General features: G+C 44.1%; 1 protein-coding gene across 4 annotated transcripts in view; it reads left to right on the plus strand.

Annotated features, from left to right (window-relative positions):
* The window catches only part of LOC149985683 (ABC transporter G family member 23-like), a 94048-nt gene that overhangs the window by 1435 nt on the left and 69482 nt on the right, over positions 1–23131 (plus strand). For all 4 annotated transcript variants that reach the window (XM_090181857.1, XM_090181861.1, XM_090181866.1 and 1 more), the window contains 6 exons: positions 1803–1954; positions 5357–5516; positions 7235–7389; positions 10629–10736; positions 11583–11676; positions 20754–20828. In XM_090181857.1, coding sequence (XP_090037983.1) covers positions 1803–1954; positions 5357–5516; positions 7235–7389; positions 10629–10736; positions 11583–11676; positions 20754–20828 — 744 coding nt within the window. The remainder of the gene's footprint in view (positions 1–1802; positions 1955–5356; positions 5517–7234; positions 7390–10628; positions 10737–11582; positions 11677–20753; positions 20829–23131) is intronic.

Below are 23131 nucleotides of genomic sequence, written 5' to 3' on the forward strand. Positions count from 1 at the left end.
CTTGTGTTTTCGTATTTTTATATAGTTTGTGATTGTCCCTCTTTCAAAGATTAGGTAGGTTAAACGTATAGTACAGTATCAGTGGGTATCTGATATAATAACGACAAATCGGTGTGACACTCGTCGTTAGCATCAAATGTAGCCTACCTGGCTTCCAATTTATTTTCTTAATTTAAAGTAATCTGGTGAACACAGTAGTTTACTTCAACATCTTGTTGGATGGCTCAAATTATACTTTTTTAAACCTTTTTCTTATTTTTATGGAGCTTTAAACTTGAACTGGAGTCTTTAATCTGTTAATATCAAGTATTTCAGATCATTTGCGGTCTGCAATTTGATGAATAAAAACGTTGAACTTCGAGCAGAAAGAATAGAACCATGGACAAATTCCCTTACAGTGAATGAATACGTCTGTCTGTGTAGATGGGCTTTATAATGTCTCACTTATCAATATCCTATATTACAACGTTGTTACAGCACAACGATGTCCTGGCTATTACTATCATAACAATAGTACCGGTCTGTACATATGCTGCCATGTGGAATTGTGTCAAAGAAGGTGACCTTGATCAAATGAGTCAGATTACGGAGTGGTTTCCCTCTAATCTCGTCACGGTGGAATGAAAGATGTTGGATTATGTGAGGGAGAACGGGGAAGCCAACACAGAGAAAGGGAGACAAACAAGGGAAGCCAACACAGAGAAGGGGAGACAAACAGGGGAAGCCAACACAGAGAAAGTGAGAATGAAACAGGGAAAGCCAACACAGAGAAAGGGAGACAAACAGGGGAAGCCAACACAGAGAAAGGGAGAATGAAACAGGGGAAGCCAGGGAAAGGAGGCAGGGATTAAAGATGATTTTGAACCAGGGTGCGTCCCAAATGGTACCCTATTCCCTATATAAACCACTATATCCCTATGGGCCTTGGTGAAAAGTAGTGCACTACGTAGGGAATAGGGTGCCAGTCTGGGTTGCTCTACGACCTAGATTCAATGCAGGCCAAGTTACAGGCACGCCACCACCAGACCTGGGTTCATATTCTGTTTTGAACTCTCTCAAATACTTTGATCGTTTGCTTTAGCCTGCCTGGAGTGCCAGATGGGCAGGGTTTACAGTTGTGGGACTATTCTATTGGGCCCATTAAACCAGGCAAGATCAATCAAGCACAGAGAAAGCATTTGAAATGATTTTCAAATAATATTTCAACACAGGTCTGCTACAGGACACAGACACAGATTCACGGCAGCTAGTTGCTGAGGAGATGTCATTTAGTTCACTTTCTGTGGTCCGTAATGAGCAAGTCCTTAGTTGGTCTGCATCCCAAATGACAACCAATGTTCCATATAGTGCACTACTTTTGACCAGGGTCCTATATGGGCTCTGGTCAAAGATAGTGCACTACGTCTGGAATATGGTGGTGCCCTTTGTAAACGCAGCCTGGTGTGTTTTCCCTGTATGTGCTACTGCGTCTGTTTCTGCAACGAGACCCTTAATGCCATAGGTGGTAGTACCCTTGCCCCGTAACCATAGTCGCCGGTTCACGTCCTGCCCCGGCTGTTCTCCCTCAATTGTTACTCGGGCTGCAACATTCGGGTAACTTTCCCCAAATTCCCAGGTTTTGCCTGAAACCCTGGTTGGGGGATTCCTGGATTTCCTGCCTATTCCTTCCTGATTCCATGAATCTTCTAACTGGGGTTTCTGGAAAACCTGGGAATTTTGGGAAAGAAACCCTAATCACAACACTGGGCCATAATGCTGTGAAGGGGGGTGATTGATTTTTTAACTTGTTTTTCTTCTTTCAGTTGGCGGAGGGAAGAATGAAGGCAGACGAGGAAGCTCCTCCCCCCTCCCCGGGGCTGGGGGGTTCGGCGATCCGGTGTCGGGAAGTGTGTCGGTCGTACGGTGAACTCAAAGTCCTGAGTAATCTCAACTTGACCGTGCCACAGGGACAGATGTGAGTAAACCATATTGACACTACAACCTCACACAGTCCTAACCCTAACCGTACACCATGACACTGACCTCAGTAGTGCGTACTGCCCTGTGGGGTATTCAATCAGAAAAGGTTGTCCTGAGTGTCCAGGATAAGTCAAAACACCACTTCACCCTGCAGTAAGACAGAGCATGTTAATATCGCTAATAAGTAATGGACTTACATGTTATTAATATGTAATGTTCTTACATGTTATTAATATGGAATGTTCTTACATGTTATTAATATGGAATGTTCTTACATGTTATTAATATGGAATGTTCTTACATGTTATTAATATGTAATGTTCTTACATGTTATTAATATGTAATGTTCTTACATGTTATTAATATGTAATGTTCTTACATGTTATTAATATGTAATGTTCTTACATGTTATTAATATGGAATGTTCTTACATGTTATTAATATTGGTCTTACTTGTTATTAATATGTAATGGTAAGGTGAAGGAGGAGTAGGGTGACAGGGTGGTAAACACCCAGAGAAGGAGGAGTAGGGTGGTAAACACTCAGAGAAGGAGGAGTAGGGTGGTGAACACTCAGAGAAGGAGGAGTAGGGTGGTGAACACTCAGAGAAGGAGGAGTAGGGTGGTGAACACTCAGAGAAGGAGGAGTAGGGTGGTGAACACTCAGAGAAGGAGGAGTAGGGTGGTAAACACCCAGAGAAGGAGGAGTAGGGTGGTAAACACTCAGAGAAGGAGGAGTAGGGTGGTAAACACTCAGAGAAGGAGGAGTAGGGTGGTGAACACTCAGAGAAGGAGGAGTAGGGTGGTGAACACTCAGAGAAGGAGGAGTAGGGTGGTAAACACTCGGAGGAGTAGGGTGGTAAACACTCAGAGAAGGAGGAGTAGGGTGGTGAACACTCAGAGAAGGAGGAGTAGGGTGGTGAACACTCAGAGAAGGAGGAGTAGGGTGGTGAACACTCAGAGAAGGAGGAGTAGGGTGGTGAACACTCAGAGAAGGAGGAGTAGGGTGGTGAACACTCAGAGAAGGAGGAGTAGGGTGGTGAACACTCAGAGAAGGAGGAGTAGGGTGGTGAACACTCAGAGAAGGAGGAGTAGGGTGGTGAACACTCAGAGAAGGAGGAGTAGGGTGGTGAACACTCAGAGAAGGAGGAGTAGGGTGGTGAACACTCAGAGAAGGAGGAGTAGGGTGGTAAACACCCAGAGAAGGAGGAGTAGGGTGGTGAACACTCAGAGAAGGAGGAGTAGGGTGGTGAACACTCAGAGAAGGAGGAGTAGGGTGACAGGGTGGACTGTAGAAAGAAAAGAATATAAGAAATAGATTAAGAAAACCCAGTAAAATAAATATCTACAGTATTTAATGAAGAGCCTCTTGTTGATGTTGAAACTATCTTTCTCTTTCCTCTCTTTCTGTAACGGTTTTCTTGAGGTGAAGGAGAGGCGGACCAAAACGCAGCGTGGTGGTTATTCATGGTTCTTTAATATAGACACTATACATGAATAAACTAACAAACCAAGAAATGTGAAAAAAACAAAACAGCCCTATCTGGTGCAAACACAGAGACAGGAACAATCACCCACAAACACACAGTGAAAGCCAGGCTACCTTAGTATGATTCTCAATCAGAGACAACTAATGACACCTGCCTCTGATTGAGAACCATACTAGGCCGAAACATAGAAATCCCCAAATCATAGAAAAACAAACATAGACCGCCCACCCAACTCACGCCCTGACCATACTAAATAAATACAAAACAAAGGAAATAAAGGTCAGAACGTGACACTTTCTCTCGCTCTCTTACTCTTTCTGTCTCTGTCTGTTTTTGTTTCTCTTTCTCTCTTCCTTTTCTTTCTCTCTGTCGTCCCCTCCCTCTCACACACACATACACACACACACACACACACACACACACACACACACACACACACACACACACACACACAGCCAACTGCTTAATCTGCGTTATTCTGTGAGTTGAGTGGACTTCAAAAGGACAAGAATTTGAGCTGATGAGTTAAAGTTTGTTTAGTGAACTCTGCTCGAAGTGAGCTGCATTTCAACAAGCTTGTTTAGTAAAAATGACTAATTCATGTTTGCTCAAAACCCACACACATCATTACAATTTTTCCCACCATGCTCTTGCAGGTTGATTTTCAGAATTGTTTGTTTCAATACCTGTTTTTTTTTTATGTAGCATACACATTTGTTGGTTGATTAGTCTTATGCTACACAAACATAAATAACATAATAGATGTTTCTAAACTAATCCAATCTGTTCCTAGTTGCACCTGTTAATGAGATGGCTGTTCCAGGTAAGATGATTTAGGTAGTCTCAATAATCTTCCCTACCCCTGCAGTCATCCTCAATGCAGGTAGCGCATTAATTAAAAGTTCCAGTTGTTGAATATCCTTACTCTGGCTGGATTCCAATAGGAATTACACTTTTCAAGCCAGCATAATATTACTTACAGGCTTGATGTGGCGTGTAAAACAGGAGTTTCAATCAACAGTTTTAGGGTGGAACTTAGCCCTCAATGGAAGGCCTTAGAGGGGTGATTCCCCTCTAATCAGGGACTGGTTTAGACCTGGGACACCAGGTGGGTGATTCCCCTCTAATCAGGGACTGGTTTAGACCTGGGACACCAGGTGGGTGATTCCCCTCTAATCAGGGACTGATTTAGACCTGGGACACCAGGTGGGTGATTCCCCTCTAATCAGGGACTGGTTTAGACCTGGGACACCAGAAGGGTGATTCCCCTCTAATCAGGGACTGATTTAGACCTGGGACACCAGGTCCTTGCAATTAATGATCAGGGAGAACAGAAAACCAGCAGGCTCCCGGACCTCGTAGGGTCAGAGTTGAATACCCCTGATCTAAACCTTACATAAAGTAGACAATGTAATTGGGTTCTTGCATATATAAATTACGTTTAACATGGATTCCCACGTGAATCATGCATCAATGTCATTGGAAGTTTTATGTGAGTTATGCTTAAGAGTCAGACCATACTGAGTTATACAGATTACATACTGTACTATCATACTGTCATATCATACTATACTGTCATACTATACTGTCATACTATCATATCATATGATACTATCATACTATACTATAATATCATACTATACTATCATACTGTACTATCAAATCATACTATACTATCATACTGTACTATCATATCATACTATCATACTATACTATCATACTATGATATACTATCGTATCATACTATACTATCATACTATACTATAATACTATGATATACTATCATACTATACTATCATATCAAACTATACTATCATACTATACTATCGTATCATACTATCATACTATACTATCATACTGTAGTAATATGTATGATTTAGTTCAAATGTTCTTCCTGTTATCTTACAGCTACGGCCTGCTGGGTCCGAGTGGGTGTGGGAAGACCACACTGTTGAAATGCATTGTGGGAACACTGAAGATCTCCCGAGGGCACATCAGCGTTTTGGGGAAGCCGCCCGCATTTCCTGGTCACCAGGTCCCTGGGAGGATGGTGGGGTACATGCCACAGGTAAATAGATTTATGGATGACGCAATCTCTATCGCACTCCACACTGCACTTTCCCACCTGGACAAGAGGAACACCTATGTGAGAATGCTGTTCATAGACTACAGCTCAGTGTTCAACACCATAGAGCCCTCCAAGCTCATCACTAAGCTCAGGACCCTGGGACTGAACACCTCACTCTGCAACTGGATCCTGGACTTCCTGACGGGCTGCCCCCAGGTGGTGAGGGTAGGTAACAACACATTGATCCTCCACACTGATCCTCAACACGGGGGCCCCTCAGGGGTGCGTGCCAGTCCCCTCCTGTACTTCCAGTTCACCCACAACTGCGTGGCCGCGCACGACTCCAACACCATCATTAAGTTTGCTGACGACACAACGGTGGTTGGCCTGATCACCGACGACGACGTCAACAAGACAAATGAACTGATAATGGACTACAGGAAACGGAGTGCCGAGCACGCCCCCATCATCGAGAGCTTCAATTTCCTTGGTGTCCACGTCACTAAGTAATTATTATGGTCCACACACACCAACACAGTCATGAAGAAGGCACGACAACTCCTCTCTCCCCTCAGGAGGCTAATAATATTTAGCATGGGCCCTCAGATCCTCAAAAAGTTCTACAGCTGCACCATTGAGAGCATCTTGACTTGTTGCATCACTGCTTGGTATCCGACCTCAAGGCACTACAGAGGGTAGTGCATACGGTCCCAGTACTTCACCGGGGCAGAGCTCCCTGCCATCCAGGACCTCTATACCAGGCGGTGTCAGAAGAAGACCCTAAATATTGTAAAAGACTCCGGCCACCCTAGCCATAGACTGTTCTCTCTGCTACCACAAGGCAAGCGGTGCCGATGCACCAAGTCTAGAACCAACAGGACCCTGAACAGCTGCTACCCCAAAGACATAAGACTGCTAGTTTGTTAAATAGTTTACCAATTGCTACCCGGACAATCTGCATTGACCCTTTTTTCACTAACTATTTTGACTCATCACGTACGCTGCTGCTACTGTTTATTATCTATCCTGTTGCCTAGTCCCTTTACCCATACCTATATGTACATATCTACCTCAATTACCTATCGACTCGATACTGGTAACCCCGTGTATATAGCCAAGTTATCGTTACTCATTGTGTATTTATTCCTCGTGTTATAATTGTTCTATTTTCTCTCTCTGCATTGTTGGGAAGGGCCCCGTAAGTAAGCATTTCACTGTTAGTCTACACCTGTTGTTTACCAAGCATGTGACAAATAAGATTTGATTTGATTTGACAGATGCACAAACCTCAGTTCCAAAATGGACTCCTAACCTTTCAGACACTATGTATTGACATATGACTATAAATACCATGACAACATGATATGTCAACATAACATACTGTAGCAAAACACAACATTTGAATTTGTCTCGTAATTTAGTTCTTGTCTATCTTCATTTAAAATGTGTATAGAAAACGTTTAGTGTTTTTATCTTTCTCACCTTTGTAATAAATGTGCTGTATAAATAAAGTTTGATTTGATATCAACACAACACATACCAAAACACAACACACCAAAACACAACACACCAAAACACAACACACCAAAACACAACACACCAAACACAACACATACCATGACATAACACATACCATGACATAACACATACCATGACATAACACATACCATGACAAAACACAACACATACCATGACATAACATTGTGTTTGTCCTTTAGGACCTGGCGTTGTACAATGAGTTTACCATCAGTGACACCCTGACGTTCTTCGGAAGGATCCACGGCCTGTCATCTACGGACACCCAGGCACGCATGGACTTCCTGGTGGACTTCCTGGACCTACCTCAGAAGAGCAAACTAGTCCGAAATCTCAGGTAACACAACCGTGTCAACACAGTGGTGTCAAACATACGAGCCCATTAAATATGGCCCTCGGATGGGTTGGATTTATATCATTGTTCATTTATTTGTTTTAATTAGGGGGAAAACAATCTACACATTAAAATAACAAAAACCAAATGGAATCTATGTATACATGATAATGTACCTACATCTATAGTCTCTTCACTCTGTCCAGCTGGATAACAGTCACTAGTAGTGCACTAGTATATCCCATTTTGATCTGGGGACAAAGTAGGCTACAGCCAAGGCTCAGATGGCTAGAAATAGAAGGAAACAGTTTCCTCCTGAGTGAGTTTCTGTTTGTGTGTCACGGCTTCTGTAAAAATGCTGTGTTTTTCCAATAGACATCTGTCAAGATGTCAATGCCAAAAGAAGGCTCCCGCACTGACTGTACAGAACCAACAGCTCTCAGTCCCAGTATTCTGACTGTACAGAACCAACAGCTCTCTGTCCCAGTATTCTGACTGTACAGAACCAACAGCTCTCAGTCCCAGTATTCTGACTGTACAGAACCAACAGCTCTCAGTCCCAGTATTCTGACTGTACAGAACCAACAGCTCTCAGTCCCAGTATTCTGACTGTACAGAACCAACAGCTCTCAGTCCCAGTATTCTGACTGTACAGAACCAACAGCTCTCTGTCCCAGTATTCTGACTGTACAGAACCAACAGCTCTCAGTCCCAGTATTCTGACTGTACAGAACCAACAGCTCTCAGTCCCAGTATCCTGACTGTACAGAACCAACAGCTCTCAGTCCCAGTATTCTGACTGTACAGAACCAACAGCTCTCTGTCCCAGTATTCTGACTGTACAGAACCAACAGCTCTCTGTCCCAGTATTCTGACTGTACAGAACCAACAGCTCTCAGTCCCAGTATCCTGACTGTACAGAACCAACAGCTCTCAGTCCCAGTATCCTGACTGTACAGAACCAACAGCTCTCAGTCCCAGTATCCTGACTGTACAGAACCAACAGCTCTCAGTCCCAGTATTCTGACTGTACAGAACCAACAGCTCTCTGTCCCAGTATTCTGACTGTACAGAACCAACAGCTCTCTGTCCCAGTATTCTGACTGTACAGAACCAACAGCTCTCAGTCCCAGTATTCTGACTGTACAGAACCAACAGCTCTCAGTCCCAGTATTCTGACTGTACAGAACCAACAGCTCTCAGTCCCAGTATTCTGACTGTACAGAAGCAAGGCCTCCAGATAAATGTGTCTTAACTAACTCACCAATTATGTCATAGCAGTGTAATTGGCCTTTGAACCTGTGAAAGCACTGGTGTGCCCCCCAGCTCTCAGCATCTCCCCTACCTCACAAGGACCCAGTACTGCCTTGTAGTACAATAAACATCCCCCTTGTACCTCACAAGGACCCAGTACTGCCCTGTAGTACAATAAACATCCCCCTTATACCTCACAAGGACCCAGTACTGCCTTGTAGTACAATAAACATCCCCCTTATACCTCACAAGGACCCAGTACTGCCCTGTAGTACAATAAACATCCCTCTTGTACCTCACAAGGACCCAGTACTGCCCTGTAGTACAATAAACATCCCCCTTATACCTCACAAGGACCCAGTGCTGCCCTGTAGTACAATAAACATGCCTCTTGTACCTCACAAGGACCCAGTGCTGCCCTGTAGTACAATAAACATCCCTCTTGTACCTCACAAGGACCCAGTGCTGCCCTGTAGTACAATAAACATCCCTCTTGTACCTCACAAGGACCCAGTGCTGCCCTGTAGTACAATAAACATCCCCCTTATACCTCACAAGGACCCAGTGCTGCCCTGTAGTACAATACACATCCCCCCTTGTACCTCACAAGGACCCAGTACTGCCCTGTAGTACAATAAACATCCCCCTTATACCTCACAAGGACCCAGTGCTGCCCTGTAGTACCATAAACATCCCCCTTATACCTCACAAGGACCCAGTACTTCCCTGTAGTACAAGAAACATCCCCCCTTGTACCTCACAAGGACCCAGTACTTCCCTGTAGTACAAGAAACATCCCCCCTTGTACCTCACAAGGACCCAGTACTTCCCTGTAGTACAATAAACATCCACCTTATACCTCACAAGGACCCAGTGCTGCCCTGTAGTACAATAAACATCCCTCTTATACCTCACAAGGACCCAGTACTGCCCTGTAGTACAATAAACATCCCTCTTGTACCTCACAAGGACCCAGTGCTGCCCTGTAGTACAATAAACATCCCCCTTGTACCTCACAAGGACCCAGTGCTGCCCTGTAGTACAATAAACATCCCTCTTGTACCTCACAAGGACCCAGTGCTGCCCTGTAGTACATAAACATCCCCCTTATACCTCACAAGGACCCAGTACTGCCCTGTAGTACAATACACATCCCCCCTTGTACCTCACAAGGACCCAGTACTGCCCTGTAGTACAATAAACATCCCCATTATACCTCACAAGGACCCAGTGCTGCCCTGTAGTACAATAAACATCCCCCTTATACCTCACAAGGACCCAGTACTGCCCTGTAGTACAATAAACATCCCCCTTATACCTCACAAGGACCCAGTGCTGCCCTGTAGTACAATAAACATCCCCATTGTACCTCACAAGGACCCAGTACTGCCCTGTAGTACAATAAACATCCCCCTTATACCTCACAAGGACCCAGTACTGCCCTGTAGTACAATAAACATCCCCCCTTATACCTCACAAGGACCCAGTGCTGCCCTGTAGTACAATAAACATCCCCCCTTATACCTCACAAGGACCCAGTGCTGCCCTGTAGTACAATAAACATCCCTCTTGTACCTCACAAGGACCCAGTGCTGCCCTGTAGTACAATAAACATCCCCCTTGTACCTCACAAGGACCCAGTACTGCCCTGTAGTACAATAAACATCCCTATTGTACCTCACAAGGACCCAGTGCTGCCCTGTAGTACAATAAACATCCCCCTTATACCTCACAAGGACCCAGTACTGCCCTGTAGTACAATAAACACAAGGTTAATGTTGCAGGGTTTCTCTGCTGCCTTACCAGCCATGCTAACACACCTACTACACTGAGAAACCAGTGAGTGTGACCCATGTCAAACAAATGCAGCTGGATGGAGCAGATATTTCAGGTGTTTTATGTAACATTGTGTGTGTGTGTGTGTGTGTGTGTGTGTGTGTGTGTGTGTGTGTGTGTGTGTGTGTGTGTGTGTGTGTGTGTGTTTACAGCGGAGGGCAGAAACGGAGGGTGTCTCTAGGAGCGGCCTTACTTCAGAACCCCCAGTTATTGATTCTGGATGAACCCACAGTCGGGGTGGACCCTGTGCTGAGAGCCAAGTATTTACTGAACACACACACACACACGCGCACATGCACACACACACAAACACACAAAACCTTCTACAACAATTCACCTGCTTCACATTTCCCCCTTTTACATCCAATATAATGAATGTCATATACAGTCTGAAGATAACAGAGTAGTTTATGAACGACACTCTGTCTCCAACAGTCTGAAGATAACAGAGTAGTTTATGAACAACACTCTGTCTCCAACAGTCTGAAGATAACATAGTAGTTTATGAACAACACTCTGTCTCCAACAGTCTGAAGATAACAGAGTAGTTTATGAACAACACTCTGTCTCCAACAGTCTGAAGATAACATAGTAGTTTATGAACAACACTCTGTCTCCAACAGTCTGAAGATAACATAGTAGTTTATGAACAACACTCTGTCTCCAACAGTCTGAAGATAACATAGTAGTTTATGAATGACACTCTGTCTCCAACAGTCTGTAGATAACAGAGTAGTTTATGAACAACACTCTGTCTCCAACAGTCTGAACCTGTCAAACACACTCTCTGCCCCTCATTACAGAAACCATTTTGTCTCTCATTCAGAATGACTGTATACATCCTGTTGGAAGTATCTGGGTGTATAATCTGATTGTGTAATGGTACCAGTGCTCTGTTACAAAGCCCAGCCAAATCAGTCCAGTCAGGGTAATCCCAGGCAGGTCATAAGGTTAAGGCTGTGTGTCAAATGGCACCCTATTCCCTTTATAGTGCACTACCAGGGCTCATAGAGCTCTGGTAAGTAGTGCCCTTTATAGAGAATAGGGTGCCATTTGGGACCATAGGATGTTGCCCTTAAACTGAGTTGTGTCATGTGTCCCTGTAGGATCTGGCAGCATCTAGTAGAGATTGTGAAAACTGGAAAAGTATCAGTCGTCATCACCACTCACTACATCGAGGAGGCCAGGCAAGCCAACGTGGTAAGATACAGTCTATATACATGATAACTACCTACTGATAGACACTACATAGAGGAGGCCAGGCAAGCCAATGTGGTAAGATACAGTCTATAAACATGATAACTACCTACTGATAGACACTACATAGAGGAGGCCAGGCAAGCCAATGTGGTAAGATACAGTCTATATACATGATAACTACCTACTGATAGACACTACATAGAGGAGGACAGGCAAGCCAATGTGGTAAGACACTCACTCTGTCACACACAGTCCTTTTGTCAAATGCTCCTCTGTGAACACTGTGCCTTGTTGATCTGTTGTCATAAGAGGAAATGGGAAACAGACAGAGCTTAACTGACCGTCCCTCCAAATACTTTATGAGCAGGCAATTATGAGGTCCCCTCTGCTGAGAAACAATGGGTTCTTTGGTAGTTCCTGTAGTTCTTCTGTGTTTTACCGTTTTAGAAAGGGGGGAGAGGTGCACCATTCCAGTTATATACACTATTCCAGTTTTATTCCAGTTATATACACTATTCCAGTTGTATACACTATTCCAGTTATATACACTATTACAGTTATATACACTATTCCAGTTATATACACTATTCCAGTTATATACACTATTCCAGTTATATACACTATTCCAGTTATATACACTATTCCAGTTATATACACTATTACAGTTATATACACTATTCCAGTTATATACACTATTCCAGTTGTATACACTATTCCAGTTGTATACCCTATTCCAGTTGTATACTCTATTCCAGTTGAATACACTATTCCAGTTATATACCCTATTCCAGTTATATACACTATTCCAGTTATATACACTATTCCAGTTATATACACTATTCCAGTTATATACACTATTACAGTTATATACACTATTCCAGTTGTATACCCTATTCCAGTTGTATACTCTATTCCAGTTGAATACACTATTCCAGTTATATACCCTATTCCAGTTATATACACTATTCCAGTTTTATTCCAGTTATATACACTATTCCAGTTGTATACACTATTCCAGTTATATACACTATTACAGTTATATACACTATTCCAGTTATATACACTATTCCAGTTATATACACTATTCCAGTTATATACACTATTCCAGTTATATACACTATTCCAGTTATATACACTATTACAGTTATATACACTATTCCAGTTATATACACTATTCCAGTTGTATACACTATTCCAGTTGTATACCCTATTCCAGTTGTATACTCTATTCCAGTTGAATACACTATTCCAGTTATATACCCTATTCCAGTTATATACACTATTCCAGTTATATACACTATTCCAGTTATATACACTATTACAGTTATATACACTATTCCAGTTATATACACTATTCCAGTTGTATACACTATTCCAGTTGTATACCCTATTCCAGTTGTATACTCTATTCCAGTTGAATACACTATTCCAGTTATATACCCTATTCCAGTTATATACACTATTCCAGTTATATACACTATTCCAGTTGTATACACTATTCCAGTTATATACACTATTCCAGTTATATACACTATTCCAGTTGAATACACTATTCCAGTTATATACTCTATTCCAGTTATATACACTATTCCAGTTGAATACACTATTCCAGTTATATACACTATTACAGTTATATACACTATTCCAGTTATATACACTATTCCAGTTGTATACACTATTCCAGTTGTATACACTATTCCAGTTGTATGGCCCTCACCATGTTCTCCATCAGACTAGTAGTGTTCATTCCCTATCCTGACTGGTTCAAAGTCTAATGCCTAGGAGCTACTGCTCTGTAATCTACAGATTAGGTTCCTGTAAAAGCTTTTTCCTGGTTTTCCTCTGAGATGATGTTTGTTTCTGAGCAGCCTTTTTCCTCAGTGAGGAAATGAAATGTGATAAGAGTTGTGAAGGGGACAGACATGAAGGATGTGGTACTGAGGGATGTTTTGGTCCTGTACCACATGAACTACAGTACTGAGGGATGTTTTGGTCCTGTACCACATGAACTACAGTACTGAGGGGATGTTTTGGTCCTGTACCACATGAACTACAGTACTGAGGGGATGTTTTGGTCCTGTACCCCATGAACTACAGTACTGAGGGGATGTTTTGGTCCTGTACCACATGAACTACAGTACTGAGGAGATGTTTTGGTCCTGTACCACATGAACTACAGTACTGAGGGATGTTTTGGTCCTGTACCACATGAACTATGAACTACAGTACTGAGGGATGTTTTGGTCCTGTACCACATGAACTACAGTACTGAGGGATGTTTTGGTCCTGTACCACATGAACTACAGTACTGAGGAGATGTTTTGGTCCTGTACCCCATGAACTACAGTACTGAGGGGATGTTTTGGTCCTGTACCACATTAACTACAGTACTGAGGGGATGTTTTGGTCCTGTACCACATGAACTATGAACTACAGTACTGAGGGATGTTTTGGTCCTGTACCACATGAACTACAGTACTGAGGAGATGTTTTGGTCCTGTACCCCATGAACTACAGTACTGAGGGGATGTTTTGGTCCTGTACCACATGAACTACAGTACTGAGGGATGTTTTGGTCCTGTACCACATGAACTACAGTACTGAGGAGATGTTTTGGTCCTGTACCCCATGAACTACAGTACTGAGGGGATGTTTTGGTCCTGTACCACATGAACTACAGTACTGAGGGGGTGTTTTGGTCCTGTACCACATGAACTACAGTACTGAGGGATGTTTTGGTCCTGTACCACATGAACTACAGTACTGAGGGGATGTTTTGGTCCTGTACCCCATGAACTACAGTACTGAGGGGATGTTTTGGTCCTGTACCACATGAACTACAGTACTGAGGGATGTTTTGGTCCTGTACCACATGAACTACAGTACTGAGGAGATGTTTTGGTCCTGTACCCCATGAACTACAGTACTGAGGGGATGTTTTGGTCCTGTACCACATGAAATACAGTACTGAGGGGGTGTTTTGGTCCTGTACCACATGAACTACAGTACTGAGGGATGTTTTGGTCCTGTACCACGTGAACTACAGTACTGAGGGGATGTTTTGGTCCTGTACCACATGAACTACAGTACTGAGGGGATGTTTTGGTCCTGTACCACATGAACTACAGTACTGAGGGGATGTTTTGGTCCTGTACCACATGAACTACAGTACTGAGGGATGTTTTGGTCCTGTACCACATGAACTATGAACTACAGTACTGAGGGATGTTTTGGTCCTGTACCACATGAACTACAGTACTGAGGGGATGTTTTGGTCCTGTACCACATGAACTACAGTACTGAGGGGATGTTTTGGTCCTGTACCACATGAACTACAGTACTGAGGGATGTTTTGGTCCTGTACCACATGAACTACAGTACTGAGGGATGTTTTGGTCCTGTACCACATGAACTACAGTACTGAGGAGATGTTTTGGTCCTGTACCCCATGAACTACAGTACTGAGGGGATGTTTTGGTCCTGTACCACATGAACTATGAACTACAGTACTGAGGGATGTTTTGGTCCTGTACCACATGAACTACAGTACTGAGGGATGTTTTGGTCCTGTACCACATGAACTACAGTACTGAGGAGATGTTTTGGTCCTGTACCACATGAACTACAGTACTGAGGGGATGTTTTGGTCCTGTACCACATGAACTATGAACTACAGTACTGAGGGATGTTTTGGTCCTGTACCACATGAACTACAGTACTGAGGGATGTTTTGGTCCTGTACCACATGAACTACAGTACTGAGGGATGTTTTGGTCCTGTACCACATGAACTACAGTACTGAATACTACAGTATTTACATGCCTTATTTGTTCACATCTGCTTCATGAGCAGATTCATGAACAGATTTTGTGAATAGATTTCGTGAACAGATTTCATGAGCAGATTCGTGAACAGATTTCATGAGCATATTCATGAGCAGATTCATGAACAGATTTCATGAGCAGACTCATGAGCAGATTCATGAGCAGATTTCATGAACTGATTCGTAAGCTGATTCATAAGCAGGTGGAAAAAAACATACAGTACGAATATACAGGAGATTGTCTGTAAATAACTGATGTGAATATGTACAGAAAACCAAAGGAGAAAGTCTTCACAGTATATCTGGTTATTTGCCTCAATGGGCCCTGGTCAAAAGTAGTGCACTAAATAGGGAATAGGGTGCCTTTTGGTACGCGTAATAGATGTCCTTTACAATACAGATCTAAGATCGGATTACATTTAGCCCCCATAGAGCTGTATCAATATAGGGTTGGAACATATCTAACCCTGTGTCTGAGGTATCAGTGGTTAGTGGTAACTTCTGCCTACTGTATTCCCTCTGACCTATTACCACGAGACAGATATTTAGACAACTTCTGCCTACTGTACTCCATCCCCTCTGACCTATTACCACAAGACAGATATTTAGACAACTTCTGCCTACTGTACTCCATCCCCTCTGACCTATTACCACGAGACAGATATTTAGACAACTTCTGCCTACTGTATTCCCTCTGACCTATTACCACGAGACAGATATTTAGACAACTTCTGCCTACTGTACTCTCCATCCCCTCTGACCTATTACCACAAGACAGACATTTAGACAACTTCTGCCTACTGTATTCCCTCTGACCTATTACCACGAGACAGATATTTAGACAACTTCTGCCTACTGTATTCCCTCCCCTCTGACCTATTACCACGAGACAGATATTTAGACAACTTCTGCCTACTGTATTCCCTCCCCTCTGACCTATTACCACAAGACAGATATTTAGACAACTTCTGCCTACTGTATTCCCTCTGACCTATTACCACGAGACAGATATTTAGACAACTTCTGCCTACTGTATTCCCTCCCCTCTGACCTATTACCACAAGACAGATATTTAGACAACTTCTGCCTACTGTATTCCCTCTGACCTATTACCACGAGACAGATATTTAGACAACTTCTGCCTACTGTATTCCCTCTGACCTATTACCACGAGACAGATATTTAGACAACTTCTGCCTACTGTATTCCCTCTGACCTATTACCACGAGACAGATATTTAGACAACTTCTGCCTACTGTATTCCCTCTGACCTATTACCACGAGACAGATATTTAGACAACTTCTGCCTACTGTATTCCCTCTGACCTATTACCACGAGACAGATATTTAGACAACTTCTGCCTACTGTATTCCCTCTGACCTATTACCACGAGACAGACATTTAGACAACTTCTGCCTACTGTATTCCCTCTGACCTATTACCACGAGACAGATATTTAGACAACTTCTGCCTACTGTATTCCCTCTGACCTATTACCACGAGACAGACATTTAGACAACTTCTGCCTACTGTACTCTCCATCCCCTCTGACCTATTACCACGAGACAGACATTTAGACAACTTCTGCCTACTGTATTCCCTCTGACCTATTACCACGAGACAGACATTTAGACAACTTCTGCCTACTGTATTCCCTCTGACCTATTACCACGAGACAGACATTTAGACAACTTCTGCCTACTGTATTCCCTCTGACCTATTACCACGAGACAGATATTTAGACAACTTCTGCCTACTGTATTCCCTCTGACCTATTACCACGAGACAGACATTTAGACAACTTCTGCCTACTGTATTCCCTCTGACCTATTACCACGAGACAGACAGACATTTAGACAACTTCTGCCTACTGTATTCCCTCTGACCTATTACCACGAGACAGACATTTAGACAACTTCTGCCTACTGTATTCCCTCTGACCTATTACCACGAGACAGATATTTAGACAACTTCTGCCTACTGTATTCCATCCCCTCTGACCTATTACCACGAGACAGATATTTAGACAACTTCTGCCTACTGTATTCCCTCTGACCTATTACCACGAGACAGATATTTAGACAACTTCTGCCTACTGTATTCCATCCCCTCGGACCTATTACCACGAGACAGATATTTAGACAACTTCTGCCTACTGTATTCCCTCTGACCTATTACCACGAGACAGACATTTAGACAACTTCTGCCTACTGTATTCCATTCCCTCTAACCTATTACCACGAGACAGATATTTAGACAACTTCTGCCTACTGTATTCCATCCCCTCTGACCTATTACCACGAGACAGATATTTAGACAACTTCTGCCTACTGTACTCTCCATCCCCTCTGACCTATTACCACGAGACAGACATTTAGACAACTTCTGCCTACTGTATTCCCTCTGACCTATTACCACGAGACAGATATTTAGACAACTTCTGCCTACTGTATTCCCTCTGACCTATTACCACGAGACAGATATTTAGACAACTTCTGCCTACTGTATTCCCTCTGACCTATTACCACAAGACAGACATTTAGACAACTTCTGCCTACTGTATTCCATTCCCTCTAACCTATTACCACGAGACAGATATTTAGACAACTTCTGCCTACTGTATTCCCTCTGACCTATTACCACGAGACAGACATTTAGACATCTTCTGCCTACTGTATTCCCTCTGACCTATTACCACGAGACAGATATTTAGACAACTTCTGCCTACTGTATTCCCTCTGACCTATTACCACGAGACAGACATTTAGACAACTTCTGCCTACTGTATTCCATTCCCTCTAACCTATTACCACGAGACAGATATTTAGACAACTTCTGCCTACTGTATTCCATCCCCTCTGACCTATTACCACGAGACAGATATTTAGACAACTTCTGCCTACTGTACTCTCCATCCCCTCTGACCTATTACCACGAGACAGACATTTAGACAACTTCTGCCTACTGTATTCCCTCTGACCTATTACCACGAGACAGATATTTAGACAACTTCTGCCTACTGTATTCCCTCTGACCTATTACCACGAGACAGATATTTAGACAACTTCTGCCTACTGTATTCCCTCTGACCTATTACCACGAGACAGACATTTAGACAACTTCTGCCTACTGTATTCCATTCCCTCTAACCTATTACCACGAGACAGATATTTAGACAACTTCTGCCTACTGTATTCCCTCTGACCTATTACCACGAGACAGACATTTAGACAACTTCTGCCTACTGTATTCCCTCTGACCTATTACCACGAGACAGACATTTAGACAACTTCTGCCTACTGTATTCCATCCCCTCTGACCTATTACCACGAGACAGACATTTAGACAACTTCTGCCTACTATATTCCCTCTGACCTATTACCACAAGACAGACATTTAGACAACTTCTGCCTACTGTATTCCCTCTGACCTATTACCACGAGACAGACATTTAGACAACTTCTGCCTACTGTATTCCCTCTGACCTATTATCACGAGACAGACATTTACATCTGAGTAATTTAGCAGATGTTGTTATCCAGAGAGATGGATCAGTTCTCACTTCTCTATTGTAGCCAGTTCCATTGTCCTGCAGAACCACTAAGGCAGAAGTGAAAGTAGTGTGAAGTGCATAGTACTGTATTCTGCATTTAGCTTCTCACACTCAACACAGATCTGATGGAAACACACTGATAAGACTCTCTATGTTCCAAATGGCACCATATCATTATTATTATTATTATAGTGCACTACTTTCTACCAGGACCCATAGGGCTCAGGTTAAAAGTAGTGCACTATATAGGGAATAGGGTGCCATTTGGGACAGGGGGTCCTTGTACCACCTGTGTAATGTATTCAGACCTGATTTAGGGCACAATCTATCACCACAGTGTGTTCTACTCTCCAGTTCTACTTCTGTGTTCTACTCTACAGTTCTACCTCTGTGTTCTACTCTACAGTTCTACCTCTGTGTTCTAGTCTACAGTACTACCTCTGTGTTCTAGTCTACAGTTCTACCTCTGTGTTCTACTCTACAGTTCTACCTCTGTGTTCTACTCTACAGTTCTACCTCTGTGTTCTAGTCTACAGTACTACCTCTGTGTTCTAGTCTACAGTACTACCTCTGTGTTCTAGTCTACAGTTCTACCACTGTGTTCTACTCTACAGTTCTACCTCTGTGTTCTACTCTACAGTTCTACCTCTGTGTTCTAGTCTACAGTTCTACCTCTGTGTTCTACTCTACAGTTCTACCTCTGTGTTCTACTCTACAGTTCTACCTCTGTGTTATATTCATCCATAAGAACTCATGGCTTCATTATAAACACCTTGTTGGTCATCAGTTTGTCAATGGCCCAATGCAGATAACAACATCAACAAATACCTAATTAGACCTAATACTTTCTAATAACCCGGAGAGAATAATCAAACTATTGATAACTGAGATCAGATCGTAATTTAACCGTGATTGCAAGAAAGCTTACAAAACAGAGTTTCAATTGAAATACTTGTGAGGTAACAACGACGCTCATTAACTTAAAAATAAAACTATACTAAGACAATAACATGTAAGAGAAAGAATACCCTACCTTGGTTAAATGACAGACTGTGGTAAAATCAGGGTCTAATAGAAAGGAAGAAATCACTAAAAACATGTGGACAGAAATCTGTTCAGAGAGCTGAGAAACAAGGTCATCTCCAGCTACAAGGTAATCTCCAGCTAAGACAATCAACAGACAACTTCTTCATAAATGAGGTGAAAGGTGATTTGGAAAAACAGACAGTTTAACAGGAAAGACACATTTAAGGGAGATATACAACTGGAAGGGGATGGGAGATTGATAGAGGATAGCTACTCTCTAGCCACTATTTTAATCATTTCTTTATTCAGTTTACAGTGAGAAAGTTATGTATCACCCAATGTGGTGACTTTTTCACAATATTGGATATGATTCCAACTATTGATTCCAACTACTGAATCAGGCCCCTCTATCAGTAGCTACAAGGCTCCAGTGTTCACAGAGAGAGAAAACCAACAAGGACAAGGACATAGGTGACATGATGACTGGGCCTGAGCCTTCACCACCTGACGTTAGTGATGTAATTATACCATGAGCAGATATCTCTCCTGTCACACTAAGATCTGTCCTACAGGAACATTCATGACTAAGGCTCTTTCTTAATCTTTCCTTGATTCCTCACATCCTCCTTCCTCAACTCCGTTGTAAATAACCCTGCTGTTTTCTATCTCTCCAGGTGGGTCTGATGAGGAATGGCCGACTGTTGGCCGAGGGACATCCAGAAACCATGATGAAACAGCACAATGCACCTGTGAGTACCCTACTGACAGAGTGGACTGCTGACAGAGTGGACTACTGACGGAGTGGACTACTGACGGAGTGGACTGCTGACAGAGTAGACTACTGACAGAGTAGACTACTGACAGAGTGGACTGCTGACGGAGTGGACTGCTGACGGAGTGGACTACTGACAGAGTGGACTGCTGACGGAGTAGACTACTGACAGAGTGGACTGCTGACAGAGTAGACTGCTGACGGAGTAGACTACTGACAGAGTGGACTGCTGACGGAGTAGACTGCTGACAGAGTTGACTGCTGACGGAGTGGACTACTGACGGAGTGGACTACTGACAGAGTTGACTGCTGACGGAGTTGACTGCTGACGGAGTCGACTGCTGACGGGGTGGACTGCTGAAGGAGTGGACTACTGACAGAGTGGACTGCTGACAGAGTGGACTGCTGAAGGAGTGGACTACTGACAGAGTGGAATGCTGACAGATTGGACTGCTGACAGATTGGACTGCTGACGGAGTGGACTGCTGACGGAGTGTACTGCTGACAGAGTGTACTGCTGACAGAGTTGACTGCTGACGGAGTGGACTACTGACGGAGTGGACTACTGACAGAGTTGACTGCTGACGGAGTGGACTGCTGACGGAGTGGACTGCTGACGGAGTGGACTGCTGACGGCGTGGACTACTGACAGAGTGGACTGCTGACAGAGTGGACTGCTGACGGAGTAGACTACTGACAGAGTGGACTGCTGACGGAGTAGACTACTGACAGAGTGGACTGCTGACGGAGTGGACTGCTGACGGGGTGGACTGCTGAAGGAGTGGACTACTGACAGAGTGGACTGCTGACAGAGTGGACTGCTGACAGAGTGGACTGCTGAAGGAGTGGACTACTGACAGAGTGGAATGCTGACAGATTGGACTGCTGACGGATTGGACTGCTGACGGAGTGGACTGCTGACGGAGTGGACTGCTGACGGAGTGGACTGCTGACGGAGTGGACTGCTGACGGAGTTGACTGCTGACGGAGTGGACTACTGACGGAGTCGACTACTGACAGAGTTGACTGCTGACGGAGTGGACTGCTGACAGAGTGGACTGCTGACAGAGTGGACTACTGACGGAGTGGACTACTGACAGAGTTGATTGCTGACGGAGTGGACTGCTGACAGATTGGACTGCTGACAGAGTGGACTACTGACAGAGTGGACTGAGTTGACTGCTGACGGAGTGGACTACTGACAGAGTTGACTGCTGACGGAGTGGACTGCAATCGGGGTGGACTACTGACAGAGTTGTCTGCTGACAGAGTGGACTGCTGACGGAGTGGACTACTGACGGAGTGGACTGCTGACGGGGTGGACTACTGACAGAGTGGACTGCTGACGGGGTGGATGGAGTGGACTGCTGACGGAGTGGACTGAGTGGACTGCTGACGGAGTGGACTGTTGACAGAGTGGACTGCTGACGGGGTGGACTGCTTACAGATTGGACTGCTGACAGAGTGGACTGCTGACAGAGTGGACTGCTGACGGGGTGGACGTAGTGGACTGCTGACAGATTGGACTGCTGACGGAGTGGACTGCTGACGGAGTGGACTATTGACAGAGTGGACTGCTGACGGAGTGGACTACTGACAGAGTGGACTGCTGACGGGGTGGACGGAGTGGACTGCTGACGGAGTGGACTGCTGACGGATTGGACTGCTGACGGGGTGGACGGAGTGGACTACTGACGGATTGGACTACTGACAGAGTGGACTACTGACAGAGTGGACTGCTGACGGAGTGGATTACTGACAGAGTTGACTGCTGACAGAGTTGACTGCTGACGGAGTTGACTGCTGACGGAGTGGACTGCTGACGGATTGGACTGCTGACGGGGTGGACGGAGTGGACTACTGACGGAGTGGACTACTGACAGAGTGGACTACTGACAGAGTGGACTGCTGACGGAGTGGACTACTGACAGAGTTGACTGCTGACGGAGTTGACTGCTGACGGAGTTGACTGCTGACGGAGTGGACTGCTGACGGATTGGACTGCTGACGGGGTGGACGGAGTGGACTACTGACGGAGTGGACTACTGACAGAGTGGACTGTTGACAGAGTTGACTGCTGACGGAGTGGACTGCTGAAGGAGTGGACTACTGACAGAGTTGACTGCTGACGGAGTGGACTGCTGACAGACTGGACTACTGACGGAGTGGACTGCTGACGGAGTGGACTGCTGACGGAGTGGACTGCTGACGGAGTGGACTACTGACAGAGTGGACTGCTGACGGGGTGGACGGAGTGGACTGCTGACGGAGTGGACTGCT

This window comes from Oncorhynchus mykiss, chromosome 1 (genome assembly GCF_057628025.1).
Source record: "Oncorhynchus mykiss isolate SJ-2025 chromosome 1, ASM5762802v1, whole genome shotgun sequence".
NCBI classification, from domain to species: Eukaryota; Metazoa; Chordata; class Actinopteri; order Salmoniformes; family Salmonidae; genus Oncorhynchus; species Oncorhynchus mykiss.